The sequence below is a fragment of the Dermacentor albipictus genome, chromosome 1 (assembly GCF_038994185.2).
Source record: "Dermacentor albipictus isolate Rhodes 1998 colony chromosome 1, USDA_Dalb.pri_finalv2, whole genome shotgun sequence".
NCBI classification, from domain to species: Eukaryota; Metazoa; Arthropoda; class Arachnida; order Ixodida; family Ixodidae; genus Dermacentor; species Dermacentor albipictus.
In genome coordinates, this window is record NC_091821.1 from 251,293,345 (window position 1) to 251,312,410 (window position 19,066).

At 45.5% G+C, this 19,066-nt stretch overlaps 2 protein-coding genes across 5 annotated transcripts in view; one reads left to right on the forward strand and one right to left on the reverse strand.

The window, feature by feature from the left end:
* The window catches only part of LOC135900908 (adipose-secreted signaling protein), a 36,295-nt gene extending 23,112 nt beyond the window's left edge, over window positions 1–13,183 (reverse strand). The window contains exons 1-5 of one of the 3 annotated variants that reach the window (XM_065430530.1): window positions 12,979–13,183; window positions 12,555–12,588; window positions 12,146–12,255; window positions 9,913–10,042; window positions 7,896–8,024 (exon numbers count right to left, since the gene is read on the reverse strand). In XM_065430530.1, coding sequence (XP_065286602.1) covers window positions 7,896–8,024; window positions 9,913–10,042; window positions 12,146–12,255; window positions 12,555–12,579 — 394 coding nt within the window. In that variant the 5' untranslated portion in view covers window positions 12,580–12,588; window positions 12,979–13,183. Of the gene's footprint in view, window positions 1–7,895; window positions 8,025–9,912; window positions 10,043–12,145; window positions 12,256–12,554; window positions 12,589–12,695; window positions 12,853–12,978 lie in introns of those variants that run through there. The other 2 variants (XM_065430524.1, XM_065430529.2) reach the window with 2 other exon arrangements.
* Window positions 13,184–18,711: 5,528 nt separating this feature from the next.
* The window catches only part of LOC135900934 (mediator of RNA polymerase II transcription subunit 28-like), a 33,306-nt gene continuing 32,951 nt past the window's right edge, over window positions 18,712–19,066 (forward strand). Inside the window, exon 1 of one of the 2 annotated variants that reach the window (XM_065430550.2) lies at window positions 18,712–18,939. The gene's annotated coding sequence lies outside the window, so the exon portion shown is untranslated. Of the gene's footprint in view, window positions 19,033–19,066 lie in introns of both variants that reach the window. The other variant, XM_065430542.2, reaches the window with a different exon arrangement.

The following is a 19,066-nucleotide window of genomic DNA, read 5'->3' on the forward strand; positions in this document are numbered from 1 at the left end:
ATGCCTCCATGACTGCTGAGGTTTCGACTGAATCAAACGCTTTCTCGTAATCAATGAAAGCTATATATAAGGGTTGGTTATATTCTGCACATTTCTCTATCACTTGATTGATAGTGTGAATATGGTCTATTGTTGAGTAGCCTTTACGGAATCCTGCCTGGTCCTTTGGTTGACAGAAGTATAAGGTGTTCCTGATTCTATTTGCGATTACCTTACTAAATACTTTGTAGGCAACGGACAGTAAGCTGATCGGTCTATAATTTTTCCAGTCTTTGGCGTCCCCTTTCTTATGGATTAGGATTGTGTTAGCGTTCTTCCAAGATTCCGGTACGCTCGAGGTTATGAGGCATTGCGTATACAGGGTGGCCAGTTTCTCTAGAACAATCTGACCACCATCCTTCAACAAATCTGCTGTTACCTGATCCTCCCCAGCTGCCTTCCCCCTTTGCATAGCTCCTAAGGCTTTCTTTACTTCTTCTGGCGTTACCTGTGGGATTTCGAATTCCTCTAGGCTATTCTCTCTTCCACTATCGTCGTGGGTGCCACTGGTACTGTATAAGTCTTTATAGAGCTCCTCAGCCACTTGAACTATCTCATCCATATTAGTAACGATATTGCCGGCTTTGTCTCTTAACGCACACATCTGATTCTTGCCTATTCCTAGTTTCTTCTTCACTGTTTTTAGGCTTCCTCCGTTCCTGAGAGCCTGTTCAATTCTATCCATATTATAGTTCCTGATGTTTGCTGTCTTACGCTTGTTGATTAACTTAGAAAGTTCTGCCAGTTCTATTCTAGCTATAGGGTTAGAGGCTTTCATACATCGGCGTTTCTTGATCAGATCTTTCGTCTCCTGCGATAGCTTACTGGTTTCCTGTCTAACGGCATTACCACCGACTTCTATTGCGCACTCCTTAATGATGCCCATGAGATTGTCGTTCATTGCTTCAACACTAAGGTCCTCTTCCTGAGTTAAAGCCGAATACCTGTTCTGTAGCTTGATCCGGAATTCCTCTAGTTTCCCTCTTACCGCTAACTCATTGATTGGCTTCTTGTGTACCAGTTTCTTCCGTTCCCTCCTCAAGTCTAGGCTAATTCGAGTTCTTACCATCCTATGGTCACTGCAGCGTACCTTGCCGAGCACTTCTACATCTTGTATGATGCCAGGGTTCGCGCAGAGTATGAAGTCGATTTCATTTCTAGTCTCACCATTCGGGCTCCTCCACGTCCACTTTCGACTAACCCGCTTGCGGAAAAAGGTATTCATTATCCGCATATTATTCTGTTCTGCAAACTCTACTAATAATTCTCCTCTGCTATTCCTAGAGCCTATGCCATATTCCCCCACTGACTTGTCTCCAGCCTGCTTCTTGCCTACCCTGGCATTGAAGTCGCCCATCAGTATAGTGTATTTTGTTTTGACTTTACCCATCGCCGATTCTACGTCTTCATAAAAGCTTTCGACTTCCTGGTCATCATGACTGCATGTAGGGGCGTAGACCTGTACGACCTTCAATTTGTACCTCTGATTAAGTTTCACAACAGGACCTGCCACCCTCTTGTTAATGCTATAGAATTCTGGTATGTTACCAGCTATATCCTTATTAATCAGGAATCCGACTCCTAGTTCTCGTCTCTCCGCTAAGCCCCGGTAACACAGTACATGCCCGCTTTTTAGCACTGTATATGCTTCTTTTGTCCTCCTAACCTCACTGAGCCCTATTATATCCCATTTACTACCCTCTAATTCCTCCAATAACACTGCTAGACTCGCCTCACTAGATAGCGTTCTAACGTTAAACGTTGCCAGGTTCAAATTCCAATGGCGGACGGACAGGCCGCCATTGGAATCTGTGTGACCTATTCTTAATCGGCAAAGGAGCACTTCGTTATATTGTGATGTTCTCTCCGATTCCCAATATTCTAATTTGGGTTTTATCAAGTACAGTTTATTTTGTATCTGAGCATTCCACTGCTGCTGCCAGTGGATTTTCAGTTTGTGACGCAAGTATGCTATAAGATCTGTAGCAGGGATGGGTATGTTTATGTCTGTGTCACTAAAAGCTACCGAAGTAGCTTTCTCATCAGCAGCTTTGTTGCCTTTTATGCCACAGTGGCCAGGTACCCAGCATAGAGTGATCGTTTGCTTAGCACTGTAAGCTGAGCACAGTAATGTATACAATTGATTAAAGACAGTGTTTTTATGTTTACGTACATTCATTAGGGCTTGGACTACACTCAATGAGTCTGTGAATACTATAGCCCTAGTAAGATTCGTTTGCCTGATGTGCTTCACTGCAGAGAGTATTGCATATGCTTCCGCTGTAAAGATACACGTATGTGGGTTCAATGTACCGGATATTAAGAATGCTGGTCCTAGTGCTGCGTAAGCAACACCAGAAGAAGACTTAGAGGCATCTGTGTACAATTCAGCACAAGAATATTTCTCCTGAAGCTCAAGAAAATGTGACCGTATGTATGCCTCAGGTGCTCGTTTTGATATTTCTGCAAACGAGACGTCACATTCGATAGACTGCCACTCCCACGGTGGTGGAAGCCGCATAGTTGCCATTATGACAGTCTCTAAAATCGGTGCACCTGTTTCTTCGGACAATGCTTCCAACCGAAGGGACAGAGGGGGTCTAGTGCCTGGGCGGTTACGGAAAAGCCTAGCCGTAGACAGGTCGTAAATAACTGAATGGCATGGATGATGGAAATCTGATTTCACTTTGAGGGCGTATGAGAGACTTAAATATGTTCTTTGAAGATGTAGAACCATTCGTTAGATTCAACATACAGGCTTTCTACGGGGCTAGTCCTGAATGCACCAGTAGCAAGACGGATACCCAAGTGGTGGACACAATCGAGCATCTTTAAAGCACTAGGCGTCGCAGAGTTATACACAATGGCTCCGTAGTCAAGGCGTGACCGTATAAGGCTTTTGTACAAGCTCAAGAGGCATCTTCTGTCACTTCCCCAAGATGTGCGGGACAAGAGCTTCAGTAGATTCATTGTCCTCAAGCATTTCATTTTCAGATATTTTAGGTGAGGGATAAAAGTTAGTTTGGAGTCCAAAATGAGGCCTAGAAATTTATGTTCATGACTAACAGATAGCCGTTCTCCATTAAGATCAATAATGGGCTCCGGTTTTACCCCTCTCTTATTGGAGAAAAGAATGCATGTACTTTTTACAGGGTTTAGTTTAAAGCCGTTCTTGTCTGCCCACTTAGACAACTTATTCAGGCCTAGCTGCACTTGTCGCTCGCAGATACTAAGATTACATGACTTGTAACCTATTTGGATATCATCCACGTATACGGAATAAAACATTGTACGTGGTATGATAATATGGAGCGAATTCATTTTTACAAGGAATAAAGTACAGCTCAGCACTCCACCTTGTGGCGCACCTGTTTCCTGAGTAAATAGACGAGACAGCACATTATCAATACGAACATGAAATGTGCGGTTGCACAGATAACTTTGGATGACCTTTAGCAAGTTGCCTCGGACGCCCATTCCAGCTAGATCACGAATAATTCCGAAACGCCAAGTAGTATCGTATGCTTTCTCCATGTCTAAAAATACCGATAAGAAAAACTGTTTGTGCACAAAGGCATCCCGGATATTTGTCTCGATACGGACAAGCTGATCTGTTGTGGATCTATGTTCCCTGAAGTCACACTGCAAGGGATCTAGTATCTTGTTACTTTTAAGAAAATGCACCAAGCGATGGTTAGTAATTTTCTCAAGAAACTTACATAGGCAGCTTGTTAGGGCTATAGGCCTATAGCTGCTGGCCAAAGACGGGTCCTTGCCATCTTTCAGAATAGGGATTATGATTTCTTGCTTCCAGGCTGACGGGATGTAGCTAGCAGAGAATATGGCGTTAAAAAGGGAGAGGAGTGTTTTGTGTGCTTCGGGATGCAGATGTTGAATCATCTCGTAAATTATTCGATCGGTTCCAGGAGCTGATTGATTACAACTATGTAGTGCAGCCTGCAATTCAGCCATATTGAAAGGACGGTTGTACGATTCATCGATCTTTCCTTTTTGGTCCATAGGCAGTCTCTCAGCTTGTTTCTGGTATCTAAGGAATGCATCGGAGTAATGCAATGGGCTAGAAATGTTTTCAAAATGTGCCCCAAGAGAGTCAGCTTGGTCCTGAAGGGTATTTCCTTGCGTGTTTACTAATGGTAGAGGATGAGTTTGCCGACCTTTGATTTTATTCACTCGGTTCCAGGCTTTTCGTTCGTCATTATAAGAGTTGATGCTAGAAATATATCTTCGCAAGCTCTCCCTTTTGACACGGCGCCGTGTTCTTCTACCCTCAGACTTTATTTTCTTGAAAATGATCAAATTCTCCGTAGTTGGAGAGTCTCGAAGGTTGTTCCAAGCTTTATTTTGATTTCTACGCTCTTTCTTGCAGTCATCGTTCCACCATGGAACATGTCGCTTACAGGACGATCCATTTATTACGGGGATACATACTGACGCCGCATCAACTATGAACACTGTGAAATATGTCACTGCATCTTCGATAGATAGATTACAGATGTCATTCCAAGTCAAATGTGTTAGCTCCCTGTATCGTGTCCAATCGGCACAATCGACTTTCCACCGGGAGACATGTGGAGAGCACTCATCACCTTTTGTTAGTTTTATGACAATGGGGAAATGGTCACTCCCGTACGGATTCTCAATCACGTTCCAGTCCAGATGTGTCAAGAGTGAACTCGATGCAATGCTCAAATCAATAGATGAAAATGTTTTGTTTGCGACACTGTGAAATGTAGGATCTTTTCCATTTAGCAAGCAAGCATCTGTAGAGAGGAGGAAGTTTTCTACTAAGCGTCCTCTGGCATCACAACGACGGCTTCCCCAGAGGGTGTTGTGTGCATTAAAATCTCCAAGGACAATGTAAGGTTCAGGCAGTTCATAGATAAAGGTGTCAAATTCTGTTTTTGAAAGTTGGTAGTTCGGGGGGATATATACAGAGGTAATTGTAATCAGCTTATTAAACAGTACCGCACGGACTGCAACTGCCTCTAGGGGTGTTTTAAGCTGTAGTTGCCGACAAGCAACACCCTTATCTACAATAATTGCCACACCGCCAGACGAGGCAAAGGCGTCTTTGCAGTCTTTTCGATAAACGGTATACTGCCGGAGAAAGTTCGTGCATGAAGGATTAAGATGTGTTTCCTGGACACACAGCACCTTTGGATTGTACTTATTTAAGAGTTCCTTAATGTCGCCTAGGTTGTGGAGTAAACCCCTGACATTCCATTGTATTATCTGTGTATCCATAATGTGTGGGATTTTGTGCTGTGTGTCTAAGAAATATAGCTAAGCTCACGAAGCCTTTCCAGGCCCCTTGATGTGAGCTCTCTCTTTCTTCCCGGCGTGCTCGAGGGAGCTGCGCCGTTCCTTGGGCATCTGAGACGCCGGATTTGTGCTCGTATCCATCACCTTGTCTGAGGCGGTGGATACTGCCCGCGGAGCGGGGATTTTCGCGGGGGTGGTGGGCCGATCTGCACGAGCAGTGGCCCTGAATTCAACAGGCCCGAGGGCCTGCTGTTCCTCCTTTGCGGGGGCTGGAACAGCGCTGGCTGTTCCAACCGGGGGGGCTAATGGCGTGACCGCCGTCACACTCCGTGTGACTTGGGCGGCCGCCGAATGATGTAGCGCTGCCACCCGGCGCGCCACATCGGTGTAGGAAGGACTAGACTGATTGTGGAGAGCGAAACGTTTACGTGCCTCTGGAAAAGATAGGTTTAGTTTGACTTTCAGTTTTATGATTTGTTTCTCTTTCTTCCACGAGGGGCACAATCGCGAGTAGGATGGGTGATCTCCTTTACAGTTGGCACAGCACGTTGCTGAAGTGCAGATGTCTGAAGCGTGTTCTGTTGAACTACATTTAGCGCAAGTATCACGCCCTCTGCAGGTTTGCGACCCATGCCCAAAACGCTGACACTTGAAGCATCGACGCGGATTTGGGATGTATGGTTGAACACGTAGCTTGCAGTAGCCGGTTTCTATTGTTTCAGGCAGGTCGCTGGTTCCGAAAGTAATGATTATGTGTTTGGTCGGTATTTGTTTGTCATCTCGCCTTAATGTTATTCTTTGCACTTTTACTACGTTCTGCTCTTGCCATCCTTCTAGTAGTTCGCTTTCACTCAGTTCGAGAAGGTCATCTTCTGAGACGACCCCGCGCACTGTGTTCATGGATCTGTGTGGGCCCACTGAGACTGGAATTTCCCCAAATGCTGCAAGTTTCGAGAGCTTGTCATATTGTGCTTTGTCGCGAAATTCGAGAAGATCACCACTTCCCATCTACGTCACTTTATAGCCTGGGCCAATTGCTTCCGTGAGGCATTTTGCTACAACAAATGGTGAGATCATTCTGACTGTTTTGCTATCGTGCTGACTGTGTACAACGTGGTACTTAGGAAAAGATTGCTTTGTTTGCATGAAAAACGTGAAAGTTTCATCGGTGCGCCCCCTCTTGAGGGAGCGATCAGGTAATGGTGGAAAGTTGCTTGCCATATAGCATTGGAAATTTCGGCGGCGATGGTGGCCACCCACCACCGAGCCCAACAAGGGGACGCTACAAGGTTGGAAGAATACCTGCAGACGCCAGCCATGCATCGCCGCTATAACCCAATATATATACCCAAGACTGGATATATTACACATGGTTAACCCTTGCCGCCAAGAAATACGGAAGTAATAAGAAGTGAAGAGGAGACAGGAAAGATGGAAAAGTGGAAGAGAAAGACGAAGATTGGAGAGGAGGACAGGAAACGGCGACTGCCGGTTTCCTCCAGGTGGGTCAGTCTGGAGGTGCTGTCTATGTGAAGCAGAGGCCAAAGAGGTGTGTTGCCTCCGCCGGGCGGCCATAAAGGTCCAAACACCCATCATCGGCTCAACCCCCAGAATCCTCCTTTCCCCGGACATGGCTAAGCCGCGCACGGCTACATGCAGGAGGGTCCAACCCTCGTGTGCTCGGTCCGTGGTGTCGCAACACACCAAACGCCTGCTCACACAGATGCCCCTACGGGGTAGAAGTGCAATTGTAATGGTGCCAATGTATGCTTTTTTTTTCTGTGGAAGCTACTGAAGTATAAAAAATGGCTCCACAGTAGCACAGATTGGGCCTTCCTAATATAATATAAGGGACAGAAATGCTGAATTTGTCATTTAGGAAAAGTAGTTGTGACTAACCATAGTCCCACACCTAGCAATATGTTCAGTCACCAACTCAGCCACCTTGCTGTGTTAACCACAGTCACTTAAACTTTCAATTTGCACATTTCTCAGGATGAGAAACACAGCATGTGCCCAAGTGACAGAAATGAATGTCACGCTCAAGCTGCCCATTAGTGTTCACTTTGCATTAATAACACTCATGTTTCAGGGCTCAGTAACAGTCAAAGGAAGTACTGTTTTAGTAATTAAAGTTTTACCACTCAATTTTAGATCACACTGGCATTGTAGGAAAAGCATGTTTGTGCAGGCCCCTCACATTGCGACAGATGACTTGCCAGATGTGAAGCAAGACAACTACACTGCCACTAATTATCACAACCAATACTCGGGTCCGCTATTCTGGTACATGAAACAGTTGGTTCTAGTAATCTTAGACAGAATGAACTTCACCACCAAATTTCATTGATTTTAGATTCCCTTTATCCTTAAATTTTCCTTGTTTCTTGGAATAGTACTTGGCTGGATATTAGATGCAGATGATTTCTATTTTATTATCTTTTTTAACAAACCAGACATTTAGTTCTCGTAACACTGGTCTTGTGTTTCCAAGTGTGGTGTGGCTTGTATCAGCCACTGTGTACAATTTGTCTCTAATTTGATTCTGCACTTACATGGGCAAGACTACTTACCAAGGACCCTGGCATTGAGCATGAGTGTCAGAGTGAGCAGTGGGTTGTTGCAGGACTGTAGCAGAAGTTGTTCTCGAAGTAGTTTCTCTTTATAGGCAAGCAATTCCAGAACGACTTCATACCTGGGCCCTGCATAGAAGGCGTGACACAGAGAAAGAACATTGCATGACTGGTGCCCCAGTAGGTTAACGAATAATGCGTTTCGAAACACGGAGTTTCATACTATAGTCAATTAAGCTCTAGAAGTGTCAAAATTTGTCTAGAGCAATGCACCTGTATGAAATGCAACATCAAGATGACAGATGTCATGTTAATTGCAAGCAAAACTAGCCCTCCCGTGTTACAATTTGTTTTCCTCACAAGCCTCGTGTATAGTTATATAACTTTTGACATATGAACATCAAGTACACATGAACACAAACTTTTCAGGGCCATGCAGCCATTAAATAGTGAAATTAGTTCATGTTCCCATTTCAAATCCAGAGAAACAGGAATTGAGAATTGTAATCTGCTGGTCGCACAGAGTAGTACACACAACACTTCTGATAAGTTCTAAGGCAAACTCACTTGCTGCAAGGGTTTTTTGTTCACAGTTCCTGTGCTTCAATAACCTGTGACAGATGTGGCACATGCTGCACACACAACAGCAGCCCATCCAAGCACTTTCTGCCATTACTGCAGCAGTGATGGAGAATTTGCTTGACTGTGCTTTCCTTTGCCTTATCACCTTATAAATGGTGAATGACTGGCAAAGCAGTAAAGACTATAGAACCCTAAAAGACCTCAGACCCTAGAAAACCAATGAAACTACACAGCTTTATTGGCACATTATCTGCTTTACACAAACTTTCTTGTATGGACCACAAAAAAAATTATGGGGTTTTACGTGCCCAAACCACGATCTGATTATGAGGCACACCGTAGTGGGGGACACCAGAATAATTTGGACCACCAGGGGTTCTTCAACGTGCACCTAAATTTAAGCACACGGGTGTTTTCACATTTTGCCCCCATCGAAATGCAGCCGCCATAGCTGGGATTCGATCCTGCGACCTCACGCTTAGCAGCCCAACACCATTGTATGGACCATATTTTGTCAACAAGGCAACAATGAATTACTTTTATTTAGCTGCCTTTCAGGTGCCACAAAGCCGTGCCATTATAATGGTGATTTGTCTGGGCAAGGACAAAAGTTCTGTTTACCTTTCATGGTCCATAAATGGTTTTTGAATATTTGAAGACATTTTGATATCCTGCTGCCCGAATAAAAAAAAAGATATATGCAAATTCAATGCACATCTAGGAATCTACGTGAAGTGAGGCTTTTTTGAAGTGGTTAATCAAATGCTAAAAAATTGCCCATTTCATTCCTGCATCCTTGGTGTAAAGGAGACTGGTGTGCATGTATGTGCTCTCGTGCACCTGTGCCACATGCAATGTGACACACATAGCAATTATCTCAAAGAGCTAGTTGGCGTTGGCACGATGGAAGTATACATGCTATTGTGGCCTAATCTTTAGACCATCAGTCCACTGCGCTGGAGGACCAAGGTTCAATCCCACCATCGAGAACATAATTCAATTCTTTTGTTTAAGTGTGAGCTATTCGGCAAGACAACAGCAGCATCCAGCAGCCACGGTTAGGAAAGTCTGGGAGGGTTCGCAAAGAAAGCTTTGCTTTAAATAATTAATCGTAAGGGTTTGAATTACTATTATCTGATGGTTTATACCAGAACACAAAAATCAAGAGAATCTCACAGCAGGCTACAATGACTAACAGAAGTATCAAATGTGCGGAAAGATTGCAGCATAAGTGTGAAAAACACAATGTTCGGAGAAGGCATACTCATGTTCACTGTTCATGTTCAGAGAAGGCATGCTGGCAGTTGTGCTACTGCTCATTGATACTGCTACACAATCTCAGTAAGCATTTTAATAATGATCCAAGAAAATAAACAAAAATTAGAGGCAGTCCATAGACATGAGTGCAAAACGACGTGAATGAAGGCAGGCTCACCTGAAGAGATCACTGGCTTCAGTTCCAGCACCCTAAGGTTGAGGTTTGGGGGGTCCTGTGTCCTTACTGAAAGACTACCTAGATGTGGAGGGCTGTCAAACTGGAAGCGCACTTCGTATCTATGGTTCACCTGAAAAATTTAAGCATATGACTGCGGCTGGTCTTCGAGGTTCCAAACTAACCAAACCACAGAAAACTATTACCTTACAACAAATAGTCATGGACTGTGAATGCAACGCTTACACAGCAAAATGTGAATGTGACATTAACGATAAGCCTTCCAGACTGCAAATAAACAACTGCAAAGAAGTTTGGTGGTGCAAGTATTCGAAACATTGGAATAATGAATCCAATATGCTGCTATTTGTTTCAGTCCTTGAATCATAGATACTTACAATTTGCAAATATGTTTGTCCAATCCTGTTAAATGATTAACAATAATGTACAAATAACTGAAAAGCAAATCTGAAGCAGAGGTGTACTGAACTGCAAGAGGGTGGAAGAAACACGCTCGTCCAATTGGCCAAGTTTTTAAGTAGTGTACTTCTAGCAAAAACATACACAAGAACAATCATTTTTGCTGAACACCTCTAAGACGAACCTTACATACGTGAATTAGTTTTGGAGCAGGTGAAGCTGAGTATGCCTTCTGCTATTCTCAATTGCTCACCAGAGAAAAGTATGTTTTGCACATTGCAATGTAAAGCATTGTAAGCCATGAACAAAAACGACAAATTCTCACATCAAACAGTGGTAAATGAAAGATGTTAAAAGCTAGCACCGTTAGCAAACAAGTATCTTAATTTTGCAGCTACACTGACACCAACCAAGCATGTTTATTTCAACAACACTCTTCTCAACGAAACATAAGCCCAGCAATCAAGATTCATCACAAATTCAGAAAAGCTTGGTTAGTACTCCAAAACCATTCTAAAACCTTATTACTCATACGTTCTGATGATCTGCCATCTTGATTATATTTGGTGTCAGAAGTTCGTCAGCTTCTACACGAAAAAGCAAAAGCTGACCCCGTCACGGCTACATTATAATCGCGAACACCCTTTCAGCATCAAGTTATCGAGAAATCCGCAGAGTACAATAAGCCTCTCTATATGGCTTTCATAGATTACGAAAAAGCATTTGATTCAGTAGAGATACCAGCAGTCACAGAGGAATTACGTAATCAAGGAGTACAGATCGCTTACGTAAATATATTGGAAAATATCTACAGAGATTCCACAGCTACCTTAATTCTACACAAGAAAAGTAAGAAGATATCTATAAAGAAAGGGGTCAGAAAAGGAGGTGCGGTCTCTCCACTGCTGTGCACTGCGTGCTTGGAAGAAGTATTCAAGCTGTTAAACTAGGAAGGTTTAGGAGTAAGGATCGATGGTGAATACCTCAGCAACCTTCGGTTTGCCGATGACATTGTTCTATTCAGCAACACTGCAGATGAGTTACAACAAATGATTGAGGACCTTAACAGGGAGAGTGCAAGGGTGGGGCTGAAGATTAATATGCAGAAGACAAAGATAATGATGAACAACCGGGCAACGGAACAAGAGTTCAGGATCGCAAGTCAGCCTCTAGAGTCTGTGAAGGAGTACATTTACCTAGGTCTACTAATCACAGGGAACCCCGACCATGAGAAGGAAATTCACAGAATAAAAATGGGTTGGATCGCATACGGCAGACATTGTGAGCTCCTGACCTGAAGCTTACCATTATCATTGAAAAGGAAGGCATACAATCAGTGCATTATACCTGTGCTGACATATGGGGCAGAGACTTGGAAACTGACAAAGCTTGAGAACAAGTTAAGGACTGCGCAAAGAGCGATGGAACGAAAAATGCTAGGCATAACTTTAAGAGACGGAAAGAGAGCGGTTTGGATCGGAGAGCGAACGGGTATAGCTGATATTCTAATTGACATTAAGAGAAAGAAATGGCGCTGGGTAGGTCGTGTAGATTAGATAACCGTTGGACCGTTCGGGTGACAGAATGGGTACCAAGCGAAGGGACATGCAGTAGAGGACGGCAGAAGACTAGGTGGTTTCGACGAAATTAGGAAATTTGCAGGTGCTTGTTGGAATCGGTTGGCACAGGACAAGGGTAATTGGAGATCACAGGGAGAGGCCTTCGTCCTGCGGTGGGCACAAAATGGGCGGATGATGATGATGATGATGAAACAATTTCACATACAACTTCGATGAATCGAAACAGCCGCTCTTACTTGAATAAATCCGAGGTGAACGTTGATGTGGACTTCGTTAAGTGGCTGTACCAGTATGCTGGAGTCGTGCCCGAACGCATCCAAGGACTCCGGAAAGTGCACCTTGTGAACTGGAACATGCATCAACATGTTTAGGAGCTTGCACACATGTACGGCTTCTACGCGTTACACAGTTGCAAAAGCGCGCCTCTGGGTCATGTATCAACGTCTTTGGGAGCCTGCACGCATGCAGTGCGGCTTCTACTAGTTAAGCAGTTGCAAAAGCGTGCCAATGACCAGTTACGTTCGTCAGTCCGCGACTCTCATTGGCGATCTAAATTGAGAAGCGCAAATTTTAAGAAGCGAGTAGCCTAAGTTGTGAACAACAGTGGTTGAGAGGCGCAAACTTTAGCTGACTGAATTGTCTTACCTGTAGTGGTGCTATCGATTTCCATCGCGGTTTCCTGAAACAAGAAGCAGAAAAACAGCATACGGAGATCAAGGTAGGGAGATATTGCGAAGGCGCAAGTTATCTGCGAGTGCTGGACGTGAGGTAGCAAAGCGTAATTACGTTATTGCGAGATTGCTCCAAGCTGCGTCGCCTAAATAGCGCTTTCTTTTTTTCTTGTTTGTTCGTAGATTTCAATCTTTTTCGCGAGCCTAATTACACGCAGATCTACTGCTTCAAGCACCGCTCATTTGTGACGGAGATCAGAAAACAAAACATAAAGAAGGCTACGATATCTATGCAGACCTCTGGACAGCTGCGTTAAATGTGAAATGTTAACGGTGTTTACAGCTGAAGCTTGGGCTACGTGCGCAGAGGCGTATTGCCCAAACACTACTTCACTCACTTGGTTGGGCAGCTGCTCACAGCACTAAACAGCTGGCGGGGGATATTTGTCTACTAGCCATCTTTAACTACGGTCTTACACATTATGCCACAGTCGTTACTGCGATAAATGTAAGAGACGCCGTCTAGCACAGTGCGTGCCAGATAGCCGCGCGCGCCTGCCGCTAGTGCTGCAGACCGTTTTCTTGTTTTCAGTTTGGGCTTGTTTACTAGGAACGTAATTTCAATTTACTTTCGTAAGACCTGCACACAGCTTTCTTCCACGAAACGTTTGCGTAAATTGATGGGGATTAAATATGTAACCTGTAATCAGCGATTCCTTACCCACCTACATTGTTTTTTTTTTTTTTTTCGTGTTTGTAAACAAAGATGGCACTGCGACCTGGCGCGCGCGGCGCGCGCCGTTGCTGCGTTTTAAATTTTAGACACCAATAGCATCTGTAAGGTCCGCCTGTCCCTCGATCGTATTTCACACGTGGTGATATCAATAAAATTTTCTTCGAAGTTGCGTTGCATCGCGGGTCCCAATGGCACAAAAGTGCTTGGCACAACGTTGGCCCGAGGTGGCCCATGGTGGCCCGAAGTCACTTTCCGACCTGGCCGAGTGAGTGAGTGAAAAACTTTATCAGCTCTAGATTCGCTGGTCTTCTGCGGTCTTCAGATGGAATCGTCCATCTTCTAGCACAACGGTCGGTTGCCCTTAGTTCAGGGCTCCGCTGGATGCTGCTGCCAGTTGTGCTCGCCGAATCAGACCTTCTTGGTCGACCTGGCGATCGCTGGGGAGCACTCCCTCCCATTGTTCCGCATTCGGGTTTGGTATATAACAGGTGCCACGTCTATCTTCTGGCATGCCCACGTTATGTGATACAGCGTGGGTGTTTCGTGGCACTAGGGGCATTTGTCATTGTATTGTGTGGGATAAATTTTGCTGAGTACGTTTAGGTTCGGGTACGAGCCCGTTTGTAGCTGCCTCCACGCGACAGAGTCCTCTCTGCTAAGGGAGTTGTGCGGTGGTGGATACCGCTTTCTGCAGCCCTTGTAGTAATTTAGTATCGCCGAATAGTCTTGGGGTACAGGTTCGGTCTCCTCGAGGTCGACCCATGGGCCGACCTCGAGGCTGACCATGGGCCGAACCCGGCCCATGGTCAGCTGCTGAGCGCGGCCCACATTTGGGGCCATAGCCATAGTAGGACCAGAGTCTAGGAGGTGGTAAAAACTTTAATTCGTCAAAAGAAAATGATTTATAATATTACATGTGGGAAGTCATCATGGCTTCGTGAGGTGGCCGTCAGACCGTGTTTTCCGGCGACTTCTAAAGTCACGGCACCCAGTTGAACCGCGGGTTCCGAGCTGGTCACCGCAGCCTCCCACTGCTCTCGGTTGGATAGCTGCCATTCGGCTCCAGGTTTGAGCTCAGGGCATTCGTGCAAGATGTGTTCAGAGATGTGACCAGATGTGTAAAAATAACACGGTTGAGCGGAACGAGCAGCAGGGGCGGGCAACGAAAAATACTGTGGTGGAGCCATAGGTGGAGCTGCGGCGCTGCTATCGAAGCGGATATTGGGCCGCATCAAGACCAGACCATAGAGAAAGAAAAAATTATATGACCAGACCGTTGGAAACTGCTGGCGATACTTCTCGGATGGATTGGTGGATAGATGAAAAACTTTATTGGGTCCTGCAAGGCTATGGGATGACCCATATGAGGGCCAATCCCACGTCGGAACCGGAAGACGGGAGCTTGGCGGCCGCGTGGCCACGTCGTGGGCTTGCTGGACTGCCCTGACTGCATGCCCAAAGCTGTTCAACCATGCAGATCCGGACTGCGAATGGCAGCCTCGAACAGGTCCCGAGTGTAATCGGCATTGGTATTGGTTTGAAGTAGTCTCAAAGTGAGTGCTTATGGTCTCTTGAATGTGGGATGTGGTGTGGCAAATTCTCATCGGCTGAGGTAGAAGTGTTTAGTCTTACCGCAAAATTAATAAAGGAAAGCATTGAGAAACTTGTTTTGTCGATGCAGCAAGACACACACAGAAACGCTTTCACGGTAGCTCTCGTGGACAACACGGGCAAGACAGTTAATTCAGCCACGGTTATTACTATCAACCCAGAGATTGCCGAGCAGACAGCCATCGCCCTGGCGTTAACGGATCCCCGGAGGCCACACATATAAAATGATTCTCGTAGCGCAGTCGGAGCCTCTCAGAAAGGGGCAATCTCGCAGCAAGCCTTCCCGGAAGGGTCAATAGGATTCGTACTACTTCGCGCGCTGGTATATGCGTTCAGGCGGCTCAAACGGTGTTCATAATTGCATATGCATGCATTTATGCCTTAGGAATGGATGCCTTTCTTTCTCTTCTTTATTTCATTTTACTTCTTTATATAATGTCAATCGATGATTGCGCGTGCATATTGCGGCTGTAGCGTCGGCTTTGATTCTAGCTGCTATGTTATCGTACGGTTCCCTTTGGAGAACATTTTTCTTGTCCTTCAAGCAGGATGTATCTCCAATGTGCATTGTTGTGCATATAGTTTTCCATCGGTAAGTCTTGTGAAGCGCAGATGAAAAAAAAAAAAACATATAGGTATACTTCCTGCTTGCCGCTTCAAACAAACAAAACATATATTTGCCCCATCCGACGCCCTAGCTGTACGCAGATTTACGAGAAGTATTTTTACAGAGAGAGAAAAAAGAAAGAGCAGTGCAACATTCTATTGATGTTTCTGTCTTCCTCGCGTAACAAAATGCGGAGCAATTGGTACGGGTTGCGGTAGGACCTCGGTCGCCGAGGACAGTTTTAGGTAGCCGTTGGCCCAAAAGCTGTGTGGAATTTTGTCGCACAGTCGATGCTTAACAAAAAAGGAAAAAAAAAAAGCGGAGCGCGCGGTATTTGTGGCTACATATAGTGGGCACATGGCGTTGCGCTGATAAACTCGAGCTCACGGGTTCAAACCAGGTCGCGGAATTCGATGGGGACGAAATTGAAAACACTTGCGTACTTGGGTTTAGGTGCACGCTAAAGAACCCCAGGTGGTGAGAATTGCCTTATAATCATATCGCCAGATGAAAAACGCCATTAACTGTTGGAATCAAAACTGGAGCACATTTAGTATTCCTTCATACATGTTCTGCGTGATTCCATGCGAGAAAACATTACTTGAAGCTGCCAATAAATGCGTTATATATTAAATATTGAGAAGCGCTTGAAAATATATTTCGCTACATTTAGCTCCTTGTAGGATTCTTAGCTACTTCTAGCCATAGAGTTTTATACAACAATTATTGTAGGAAACTCCATGCCTCTAGCCACTTCCACGCTGTCGTGGTCATCCCGCTCACGATCCAGCTCACGGAGGAACCATGATCCAGCTATACAACTCAAGTATAGTGTACTAGTACACTCTAGTACTAGAAAAGTACACTATAACCATACTATAACTCAAGTCTGCAGTGAAGCCCCGCCCATGCCCTCATAACCGCCAGCCACTGTTCCTCCGCCAGGCTGCAAATAGTTCTTCGTACTTTCCCTGTTACCTAAATAAGGTGGAAAGCGCAAAAATAAAATTATAAGCGCGTAATTTTGTACGTTTTCGCTCGTATATTACAGTGGAACAGTGAAAGCCTAATTTTTTATTGAACTGGAACAAAACGCTTGCTTCGTTGCACGTATTTATCGTCAAGTTTCACTTCAGTTGGCAGTGAAGTTTCAGAGTAAAATTGGATAAGCAGCGAAATGAACTGTACGGCGAACTTTTTAAGAGTGAAATGTTCAGACTCCATACACTTTGTCCATGTCCGTTGTACACCTCATCGCTTACGCTGATGAAAGGGCCCTTAAAGAACAGCAGACGCCCTGGAGGTATCAAGTACGACGCCATTTTAAATGGTCGCATGACGACAATTTTGTTTGCTTCTATGATTGGCTGGCGGAGTAACACGTGCGGAGTAACAACCCCGCGCGGTCCGTGTGCCTTGGTTGCCAACTGCTGTCTTTTTAAGTTGTATTATACTATAATTTTGCTCGTTTCTTTGGCCTCACCTGATTGGCCAAAATTTTTATTACGTCATAGGTCGTCAGAGGCAGCGGGGCGGTATCGCACTTTTCGAATACGTCACGCATCTGTCAATCATCTTCAAAGCGAACCGGTCGTAGGAACCGGCGAAGGGGTAGTCCGCTTTGGGTTCCGTTGCTGTAGCTTGGCTTTGGCTTGTGAACCTGGCCGCGCGCGCCGGTCGCGCGACCCCGGAGACACGCGGGCGTCGCGCGCGCGTGCGTTGGTTGCTTTGGAGGCTATTACTTGCCTTCGTCGTCTGCTTGGCGTTCCTCTTTCTGTGTCGACCACGGCTGGAAGCGCGATACGCGTTCGAAGAAGTGACGGATAATGAGTTGCACCGCCCTTGCTGGCTTTCTAAGTAAACCTTTTGCAGGCTACGCTATCAAATGTAGGGGACTCAGGTGCAAACGTACGAGTGGCCATTCCACGCGGAGGAAGGAATATTGCGCGCTGCGGTTCATCGCCACTGGCCTGCAGCTCCCAGAGGTCGGTCGGACGTGAAGCATTCATCGGAATGACCTAGATCTCTGCTGCCGACACCGTCCACAAAGTTGCTCTCGCAATTACTGTGTTGGCCGGTTGAAGGGCTGGGTCAGCTTTCCCGTGACCTCAGCTTCAAAGCAAATGCCAATTAAGGAGATATTTGCATGGTGAGATCGAATTCTCAGTGCTATCGCCAGCGTGAATATAGCTTGCAGATCGCCGTTCAGCAGTCAGAAGGGCTCAATCTAGACTGGTTCAGCACTTCCATCGTTCGGCTGATAAAACTATACAGACAGGACGGGAAGATATTGTGAAGATCTCTTATTTGCCTGCCTTTTTTTCTCTGGTTCGGGAGTGCCGCACTTTGTTACTCAATTTTACGGCACAGCGCGCACCGTCAGCACCACACTATTCGATTTGACTTCGCGCAGGCAATGCAGGGCCCGTGTATCGTAATGTTCGATTTCAAGTTCCATTGCTTTTATCACGCGACGCGCCGTGGGGCTTATCGCAGGGACAGCGGCAGCGCGGCGGCGAGCGAGTCATGTCCGAGCCGATGACGTAGGGCGAAAAAAGATGGAAAATTGATATAGTCGGCTAGTAAAGGTGTCCCTAAGAACCAGTTCGCTGTTTTGTCGCGCTCGCTACTTGAGAAGTGCCGGCAGTGCGTTCCTGTTGCGTGCATCCTGCGAGCTCCTGGTAGCAGACGACATAGCGCTGCGCTCTGCCAACTCATTTACGCTTGCGATACCGCCTGTCGGCTGAGAATAAAAAAGAATGACATTAATAAATTACTTCTGCATTGCGTAAACGCCCGGCACCACACGTTTATACTTCAGAACTTGGTGTATAATATTAAATTTATATTTTACATTTATTTAGCAAGCGGAAACATTCTGCAATTCCTCGATTAACTCGTCATATAATGACGTACACTTCAGAGGTGGCACCCTCTCATCTATTGGTCGCGTCCTCCCCTTCTTCCACCGCCGGCTTGGGAGTGGCACATCTAGTGACGTAAGCGTCGAAGCGGACGGTTCGTATTCCGAACCGTTATAAGATTCGGCCCCTGGAAGCATCTTCCATATTCTTTTCATGATATTCTTCCATTTTTGTTTTTCCATTGATCCGGGATTGCCCATTGATATCCCGATTCAAGGGGATGTGGCCACAGGCATCATCATCATCACGTGTTTGAGACGGTTCGAACTGGTTCGAAACTGTCGAAACGTTCGAAACATGTTCCATTAATAGCTTAGAAGCCATGCGTTACAAGTCATGTTACAAATGTTCTGTGGCCGTGCTCGAAGCTGGTTCTTCATTTTATGGCTATCTCGGCTGTCTCCTTAGCTGTGGTGGCATACCTTGGCTTTCTGCGTAGACTGTCTCCGATGTTTGCCAGAATTGGAACACACCTCTGCTGGTACACTTTCGTATTTTGTGCCAGTTGCCAGTTTTCGCCGAGTGTGCGCTCTTGTTGAATTTCTTGCTCTATGGGATTACTCCTGTACTGCCTGTACGTAGTATATGCCTCTGCTCTCTTTGTTGCT